At 42.6% G+C, this 10,130-nt stretch overlaps 1 protein-coding gene across 1 annotated transcript in view; it reads left to right on the top strand.

Moving 5' to 3' along the window:
* Nucleotides 1–3,629: 3,629 nt before the first annotated feature.
* LOC308154723 (E3 ubiquitin-protein ligase NEDD4-like) overlaps nt 3,630–10,130 on the top strand; it is a gene marked incomplete at its 5' end in the record, with an annotated part of 59,204 nt that continues 52,703 nt past the window's right edge. Inside the window, 3 exons of the mRNA XM_080527911.1 lie at nt 3,630–3,677; nt 6,917–6,990; nt 9,544–9,625. Coding sequence (XP_080384037.1) covers nt 3,630–3,677; nt 6,917–6,990; nt 9,544–9,625 — 204 coding nt within the window. The remainder of the gene's footprint in view (nt 3,678–6,916; nt 6,991–9,543; nt 9,626–10,130) is intronic.

Raw genomic sequence — 10,130 nt, forward strand, 5'->3', positions numbered from 1 at the left:
TGTGGACCTCTCACAGCAAACGAATAACGTGGAGATTACGACGGCCGATTCTTATGCCTGGTTCACCTTTTCCTATCGACCCTTGTTTCTGCAGGTTATATAATACACCCATAAATACAATTGATTTAAATGGCTCACACTTTGTGACATATCCTTTTTTTACTGCATTTCGTTGTCTACTTGTACTCTGCAATGACAATAAAGTTTAATCTAATCTAATCTAATCTAAATACTTTTTCAAATACAAGCTATTGGTGGTGTCAGCATACATGGTTAACTGCAGGGTTTTTGACACACATGAGGTGTGTGAACAGCAGCATGTGTGAGTGTGTGCATTATGTGAGTTCACCCTATTTCCCCCAGAGATCAAAGAGATTCACATGGTTGGTCATTCAGAGGTAATGAGCGATGCAGTTGCCAGCCTGCTTTAGATTAGATTAGATTCAACTTTATTGTCATTGCAGAGTACAAGTACCAGACAACGAAATGCAGTTTAGCATCTAACCTGAAGTGCAAATAGTGATATAAGAACATGATATAAAAACATGACAATGTAGTGATAGGTACAGTATGGAATGTACAGTAGTTTAGAGGTATATACAGTTATGAGCTATGTACCATTAAGGTAATTTATGAGATTTAGATGTATAAAAGAGGCTATATTAAAGAGGTATGTTACAATGTGCAATAATACAGTATGTGCACAGGTAGTATTGTAAACAGCAGTAGTATACCATCTGGGGTGACAATGTCTCATAGTGATTTATTTTGGAAGATCTTCTACCAATCTACTACGGTACTAATGCTTGTTCTGAGGTCTAACCCAATGATCTCTTGGTACACATAATGGTATGTAATTGAAAAAGAAGAGAACGCACACCGCAGAAAACCTAGGCGAGGTGCTGGCGACGGAGCAGAATACTATTAAATGAAGTAGGCTAGTTCCAGATGCAAAAGTGTAGATTTTAATTGACAAAGGCTTACGTCCGAAACCGTTTCTGGAACTAGAGTGTGCGGCTTCTACTTCATTTAACACATATGGTATGTGTCACCCTTTATGCTGTCATGAAATGACTGCTGTCTCAATGGTATCAGGACTATGCTATAGTGTCCATGCAGGGCCGGTCCTAGGCATAGGCGAACTAGGCGGTCGCCTAGGGCGCCAAATGCCTGGAGGGCGCCAAATGCCCCCCCCCCCAAAAAGATGTTACATTTAAATAATTTTGTCTCTATGAATTTCATGTCTCTATGAAAATATGTCTCAGCCTACTGTGTATTTTTGTCTTGAAACCACTGTTGTCCATGTTTTTATTATTGAATGTGTGGGTGGTGATGAGGCAGTACAGGTGGCTTAATGTGGTGGTAGTGGTGGTGGCGCCCCTAAAAGGGGGGGCAGGGGCACCTAAATGCCTAGGGCATCTAAATGCCTAGGACCGGCCCTGTGTCCATGTATTGCTGAGAGACAGGTCAGTTGGAATGAAGGAAAACTGGTGTGGCTTTCTTATAGTAGAAAGAGCTGAAGTGATGTTTTGAGGACATCTAGTGGTGTTTTTCCAGATTGCTATTCTTGTGGTTACACATAGTCTCGCGTGAGCCCGGCTCAAAGTCTCACACTGTCTAGACATGTGAAACAATAATAATATATTAATATAAACATTGATCTATCACTGTATCAGTATGCACACAGTCAATGTTTCAAAGCTTCAAAGCTTGGGAACAGTTGTATTACTTTGTATAAAGGGTAATATTTATGAAAAGCTATTATGGAATGGAGGGATGAAAGGAAGAGTGATACCACAAATGCTATCAAACATTTCCAACTCCAGTGGCATACTGTAGATCTTCCAAAAATAAATCACTATGAGACACTGTCACCCCAGATGGTATCTGAGTAATGGCCAACACTTGGTGGTCTTGCTCATGGGTAATTCAATGTCTGACAATTCGTCCATGTGACAAACTGACAGTGAGCAAATATTGATCTTGAATCTAGACAATCTCTATTAGTCAATTCAATGTTACAGTGGCTGTGGGGGAAACGCTAAACGTTGTAGACAGACATTCTGTAGACTAGAAGAGACACTTTATATCGGGTGCATGGCTGCTAAATACGGTGTACCACAGCAGACAAAGACCATATATAAAATAGCTTTGCACCATCCTCTCGGTGCCCAGTGTGCCCTCCTTACAGACAGTCATTGGCTGTGTTCGGAATAGCGTACTAGCATACTACTCATACTAGATATGACGTAGATTTTGAGTATGTAGTACGTTCGCATTTTGAGTATGTAGTACGTCCACACATACAACACCAGAGGAAGCTCCACGAACCACGTTCAACCGCGTTGCACCACAAACAAGGGGTTAAACTCGTTTGCAAACTATGCAGTAAAAATGTGGAACGCCCTTCCTATAATCTTAAAGGAGTGCAAAACACTGCCCACCTTCAAAACCACTCTCAAAAAACATTTACAGGAGGCTGCAATCCGTAACTGGACCCTCTAAATCAAAAATCAGATTAAAAGACCCGAACTACCCACTGTACATACTTTGTGTTTTGTCCCCCGCCCCCACCGGTGGTGTATGTCCCCACCTGTCCTACCCGCTGTACATACCTTATGTTTTGTTGTATTGTTCTTCCCATGATGGATGTATGTTTATCTCGTAGATAGTAATAGTTATTTGTCTGTATTATCTTGTAGATAGTACTAGTTTTTTTTGTCTGTCTTACATGTAACGATGAATTGAGAATCAAGGACCCCAATTGAAATAAGCCAGTGGCTTTCTTGGGTTTTTATCCTGTTAGTTGACCTTGTATGTAATATGTACTTTCATGTACCTACTTCTGCAAATCTTCTAATAAAGTTTTCAATCAATCAATCAATTCGAACTGTACAGTATGCGAGATTTGAGTATGCGAGAAATGTAGTAGGTAGTATGCAGTATATACTCATTGAGTATGCTAGTATGCAGTATGCTAGTACGCTATTCCGAACACAGCCATTGAGTGTGCCTCAGGTATGCACCCAAATCACAACCACTAGATGGCGCTATAAGACAATTATACCTAGTGTCAGTGGTGGTGTTTGGCAAAACAAAATTCGGCAACCTGCACAACCTGGAAAAATAACAACTCTTGCTGGCTAGCCTTACACGCCTTTGTACAATTTTTATTGGCCAATTTGACGCTTTCAGGAATCTTAGAACTCCGCGTGGTTGGTTTATTTTAGTCATCACTCAACGCCAAGTGGTGACCGTTTGGCTGGGAGACTGTAAAGGAAGTCAGCTGTCAAAACGTTTCTGGACAGAAAATTGTAGGATAAGGAAGCTGGTTGTGTTAGTAGCTGGATTCTCAGCAAAGGGTGAAGCTCTAGTGAACGTTACGTCTATAGTTTTTCATGGCTAAGATCATATTTTGAACACTACAAGACATATCAACACTGGGGAGGATTACAGCAACACTACTACTCGCGGTGCTGAGAGGGAATTCAATTCATCCGAGGAAACCCAACACATTCACTGAGGAAAAGGGGAAGCACTTGTCTTTCTTGCTTTTATTTTCCAGGCTAGCTAAGCTAGCTTGCTAAGCGGCTAGTGGTGTTTTCGTGGGTTTTGCCCCCTCAGGCTATATGGCTACGAATACTATCGAACCCATATATGGACTCTCTGAAGATGAAGTAAGTGGAATGTGTTCACTAGTTTAAAAAATACTTACATATCAAGCTGCTTATCTGGTTAACATGTGTGCAAGCTAGCTAGGCTGTGTTTTTATGAGCTAACGCAGCTCCCAACGAGGATGGAATGTTGGTGTGTGTTTTCGTGTCTAGTCTAGAGGTGTTGTGAATGGAGGCCTCGTCTGGTTCTGGTTGCCCATAACTATGTGATTTTAGTCCCATAACTATGTGATTTTAGTCCAGTGTGCTGTTGAGCCAGACAGACAGTTTAGGCTGGCCAGTGCTAGTGTGGGGTGGCCCCAGACCAGAGCCATACACATAGAATTCTAATAAATGACTCTGGTGTCACTGCCATTTTTTCTGGTGAGTCTAGACCCTGGGTGTCATGACATGTGTCATTAAATGTGTCAATGCTAGATCTTTAGTATGTGTTTTTAACTACTCAAAACACATACAAGCACGTAGTTTCCAATGACAGCCAAGCCTAAAGGGGCTTGGCCATCACTGTGTATTAGCCTGATCAAGATTTCAGAAGCAGAAATTCCTTCCTTCACAATATTGCTGCTCCTGCTGTTTGGGGAATGATAAGTACTCAATTGGGGATTTTACTGTCCAGGCCCGTAATGCTGACTTATCAGTTGTTTGACCAGCGACTTTATCAGGAAAAATACCTTTATAGGGATGTATGTAACACAACCTACATGCTCTTGATTTTCCACATATTCACAGCGGTCCCTTGAGGCAGGAATTAAATATTAGAGAACTTCATTGTAGAAACTTGTGTTTGAGAAACACTGGTAGTATACATTTGGGATAGCAAATGGCTAAAAATAGCCACACGTTCAATCAGATATTGTCAAGATTTCTTTGGACTTGGAACAGGAAAAGAGGGGGGTGTGCCATGGCCTGATATGCCCTACCCTAAAGCATTGACATGGGAAACTTCCAAACACACATAGGCCTATTGTCATGGAAACTATCCTAATTAATTCTTTGTGAGGTTTTTCCCATGTAAGGCTGTTAGTAGCTAGAATGTGTAAAAAAATGAATTTTGAGTTCTGGAATCTGAATGGAATTTGGGCCAGGAGGATCAGTCAGAATCTTGTTACCACAGTCTCCCAGAGCTCTACCGATCCCTGTCAGTCATAAGGGAAAATGAGCTTAATTAGGCATTCCTCCCATAGCAGAGGGGGCTTGGGAAAGCTCTATGTAACAGCTGGGAACGCCTGTGCTGTCACGTGATGCTCTGTCAACAGTCAACCCCCCCCAATATCCCTAGCACTTATCATAATTAAGCAGTGACAGTAGGGTTTGCTGTCAGCCATTTGTGTATATGGCATAAGCATTGCCTACCTTGCATAGAGTGCCATTGATTTTGTTTGGCCTGCATCACAACTTGCAGTGTAGTAGAAAAATGCTGGTGAGACAGCAAACTAGTGAGGCAGAGACCTTTTATTCTGATCTCCTTTCACAGCTTTTCTGAGTCCGAATGGGAGAGACTCCTGAATTTGAGATGGCCTATGTCTGTTTCTTCTTCTTCCACATCAGTATAATCTACTGCAAAGAATAAAGATAAAACTTAAATGCAGTGGCACATCATTCTTATGAATTTACTTCCATTTGACCTGTTTAGATCAACAGAACACATTGTGTCAATGTAACAACAACAACAACAACAACAACAACAACAACAACAACAACAACAACAACAACAACAACAACAACAACAACAACAACAACAACAACCACCACCACTTATGGGGAGTGTTGCAGTGGAGAGGTGATGTCTTAAAAGGCTAATTCGAAGCTGGGGATGAAAGGTGTCCATGTTGGTGTGAAAGTTGAGGTTGGGAATTAGAAAGGCTGTGTATCATGTCACACCCCCACTCTCCCAAAGTGCCATGGAATTGATCGCATTGAATTTATATAGCCTACACAATGTGCTATATGAATACAATTGGATTGATTGATAGATCTTTAAAGATTGCTATCTTAACAGGGCAGGGTTCTCATCACTGCCTTCGGGCATTGTGAACTCCCAGACCAGAGGGAGAAGTGGCCCAATTTTGCCCTCCAACAGACCTCTTCTTGATCTTCCCCGTGGCAGTCTCCCATCTGAGGGTAGACCTGGACGGGCCCTGCTGACAGAGTGTTGGACCGAGGCTCCTACAAGCACTGGGATGCAGTGTAGTGACCTATGGCTGCATCGAATGCTTCTCTAGTACACTGACTCTTGGCAAGAGTAGTTCAAGAGTAGATGTCTGAATCTTTCTCATCACCATATATGAAAAATACCATGGGATTTCTTTAGGACGTTTTACAGCTACTGAAGCCACTGTATAGCTGCTTGATCCCCACCATAGTATCTTAAGAACCCCAAGTTGAGCAATGTTGCAGTGTAGGCAGTAGGCTACCTTCTACCAATTTTGAATGAAAAAAATAGGTCTATAAAGGTTAGCATGTAGCATTAGGAATGACTTTGGACACACAATACAGATGTTCTTTAGCATTGTTGTTAGGGTTGTTGTTGTTGTACTGTTGAAATTGCACCAAAGCACTTCAAAACACCCCTCAATGGGTTTCAGAGAGCATTACACGAGATGACGAAATCTAGTTTGGTCAGTGACATGTTGTCACAGGTAGGGCGAAATAGCTGACATGGCTACTGTACGTGATGCTGTTTGGCAAAGGTTTCTGAAATGTTCTTAATCCACATCCATATTGGTACACGGCCTGCTTGACAGTTTGACGTGTTTACACAACCTCAATTATGCACAAGCACAACCTCAACATAACTTTAACTGGAAGAAGGAGAGTGGGTTTAAAGTGAGGAAAGAAAGGCCAGGATGTTTCACTTGTGTAGCTTAACTGTGGTGATATGATTTTGGGCCGGGCCGGGATATGGTATTATCACAATCTCACTCTAAGTGAGGGTAAGTAGCACACTTGTTTGTCATGGACCATACCTCACTGCACTATGTGAGAATAAAGCCTATTTAATCCTGCACCACTATTGCTCTTACCTCTTGTACCAAGCTGTAACATATTCTGACTACTCAGCACCCCTCAGCAGCCAGCAATATTTGTGAAAGCTTTCCTCTTAAGTGCATCATTCGGTATGACGTTTTTTTGGGTAGGCTTTATTAGCGAAAGGCACGGTCAGGGCTCCTAACAGTTGCAGTGTGTTACTGTGCTTGTTGTGAGGTTGGTGACGTGAGGTGTTTGATTCTTTTCCTTTTCAGAATGAAACCAGAGTTCTGCGGGTCAAAGTTGTTGCAGGCATCGATCTTGCAAAGAAAGACATCCTTGGAGCCAGGTAAGGATGAGAGCGCAGACAGCTCCCACCAGTTGTGTGGAGTGCACAGCCCCTTTGTAACCTTTTACCTCCACAGAACATTCCAAAGACACTTTTTTTTTCAGATTTAATGAACCCAGACCTTGACCGGACTCATACAGTTATCAGTGATTACAAAGGTGCCTTATACATTCCCACTGCAGTTTAGTTGTCAAGAAAATGATACTCTTTTGATCAATGCAAGCTTTTCCATGAGAATAGCTTAACAATTAGCTGTGCTGTGTGGGGTGGTAAGATCAGAAAGTTAAATTTAAACTTTGGAGAGTCTATTTTTGTATCAAGGGTTGTGCTGAAAAGAACGTTCTCAATGTATAACGAACATTCTGTGAAGATAGATAACTAGGCCTATCCGTTGCTTCAAGTGGCATTGCATAATGTTGTACTTTAAGACAAGCACTTGTTTTTATTGCTTAACTGTAATGTATCTAAATGCCTACTTCGAACCCGGTGCACAATCAGCCATTAGCTTTATAAAGAGCACACCGTTTAGTTTAACATTCTCCATTCTGTTCCTAGCTAGCCTATAAAGTACTGGGTTGATACTGTATAGTTTAGTGGCCCTTGTGGCCTTGGTTAACGCAGCAAGCTCAGTAATATGCAGAAGCGTCATAATTAAAAGCAAGCGCTCTGTAATAACACCATTGTGGGAGTCTTTAGAAGGACCTCTTTTCAGTTCTTTTTTTACACTGCAGCCGGTATTCTAGTTGGTCACATGAACTGTATCTTTCTATTACCATGCACCTGAAGAATAGGCAGATATGGATAGGATACCACTACAGGTCTATTTGTCCCATATCTTCAGACTGCTGAAATCCCTTCTCTGTGAAATACCAGGAAAAGTGCTCTAAAATGCCCTCACCGGAGATTGCACATTAGTGCTACCAGCATCTTGCTCTAATCACATCCTTAAAAACCTCAGTTGACAGATTACGTGCATGATAATGGGCACCAGCCACTAACCCTAACCCCAACCCTAAAATAGAAGAGCCATCGCCCATGTATAAAGGAGAAGCTCGCTCCCCTGACACAAAGCTAGCATTAGTTCAGACAGGGCACTTGAAGTCAACAGGCGCAGTTGTCCGTCAGATAACAGGACAGCTGGTTCACACACATGCAAAAACATCCATCACACGTTCAAGAAACAAGGCTAAAAAGCAGTTTCACACTTCACCATAGTTAAACAGCGTGACGGCTATGAGGGTATGTTCTGTGTGGTCGTTCCACCCACCTCCCCCAGCCTCCACCCGCTCGGCTGCGCTGTATTCAGCCTACCTACTGGGGGAGGTCATGGGCCTCCTGCCCTATTGTAATTTGTATGTTATGGTCAAGGCAGGGAGCTATACAGGGTGGAGCCGTCCAATTACGCCAAGCTTAAATGTTTTACCATTCTCATTAAATAAATGGTTAATCTGATGGTGATCCTGACTGAAACAGACAGAGAGCTTTTTCTATTTCTATCTCGGCTAACTATTGGAAACAATGTTATGTTCAGTATATTAACCATATAATAATATACATCTGGATAATACTGCTCTGAATTCCTTCATCCGATCCACACCTACATTGATTTATGAGAGGGATGCTCACCTACCAAGGGCGCAGGTGTTAGCATCCCGACGTCTCGCATCTCAGAAGTTACTGTGATGCCGGACGTTTAGTCGCTTTATCACCTGTCTTATCCCCTTGACTTTACTGGTGGCTTCACAGTTCACATTTTACCCAGTTTTTGACCCCCTTGTAAGACCATTTCCATAAGCTTTCATCGGTGAGTATTAGTGTGCGTGAGAGAGCAGGAGAGGCCAAGGAGCCTCGATGGCAGACATACACTAGGCCATTGTGTTTGTTTCGTCAAGACGGATCAGAGCCCAACATAAACACACAATTAGAGGCAGCGGGGATCCTAGAGACTTTTAGTAAACGAGGCTGGAGAGCAGCCATGTCCTGGAGCCGTCTCTCCCCTGGTGAGGAGGAGACTGGGTCACAGGCTCTCCTGAAGCAGTCGCGGAATAGGCTGCTACAGCACAGGGTTGCCTGCTATAAAGACACTCAACCCACAGGGATTTCTACCCCGTCAGCACCTCCAAATAAACCAGCTCGCTATTTTTAAAGAGCCGTGACGGTTTATTCTTAACTTGATGTTTCCCCTCCGCTATTCTTAGCCTGTGTGTTTTGTCAATAAAACAATGCAGGCTCGTTCAGTGTATAGTTTACAAATTACAAGTGTAAGCAGTTTCTCTGGGGTATCCATTACCAGATGACAATACCTTGTGTATAATAGTACCTGGCTTACTGATGTAGACAACTGTGTCTCATCTCATAGCCTACATGCTGTAATCCTTTTGTGCAGAACTATCTGACTTCATGGGAGGTGATCCGTGCGATTCCTCCAGTAATGAGTCCTTCATCACCACAGGAGGGCCCGATGACCTGATGGGGGGTGTGGGGGGGGGGGGGGGGGTTTCTCGCCTCCTTTGAAGCCATTGACCGTGTTATGTTTGTCTTTTGTCTCTACAGTGATCCCTACGTCAAACTCTCGCTCTACGTTGCAGATGAAAACAAAGAATTTGCCTTAGTCCAGACAAAAACTATTAAAAAGGTACGTTCTTTCAAAGTCTCTGTTCAGTGGTACTTCCTTCCTGGTTCCTGTGATTAACTGCAGTCTGTGTTGGTCTTACTTGTAAGAGGGCTTCGTGCCAACACAGTGTTTCCGATTGGCCTGACCAGGGAAACCTCTCCCCCAATATTAATGTGGGTAAAAGACATTCACACCAGAGGGAGCTGTTTCATACAGTTCAGAATAACTTCCATCATCAGGTCCTAGTAGGCCTACTGTACAAAGCTCAAATGGGATGATCTCAACTCTTTCTGTAACAGTTTTACCATAGTGGAGTGGGGTACTATTTACCATATATAGCAGATATTATAGCAGTTACAGTTGAGGAATGATCTGATAAACCATACTGCATTTAAGCTATACTTACATAACAACCTAGGCCTATGCAAATGTCAACGGGTAAGTAAACTGTAGGTCATCTGCAGGATCTGTGCCAGAATGATCTCCATTCTCCTGAATATTGATGTTTTCTATCCAGCTAAATTGC

Source organism: Nansenia antarctica (genome assembly GCF_963989245.1).
Source record: "Nansenia antarctica genome assembly, chromosome: 4".
NCBI lineage: Eukaryota > Metazoa > Chordata > Actinopteri > Argentiniformes > Microstomatidae > Nansenia > Nansenia antarctica.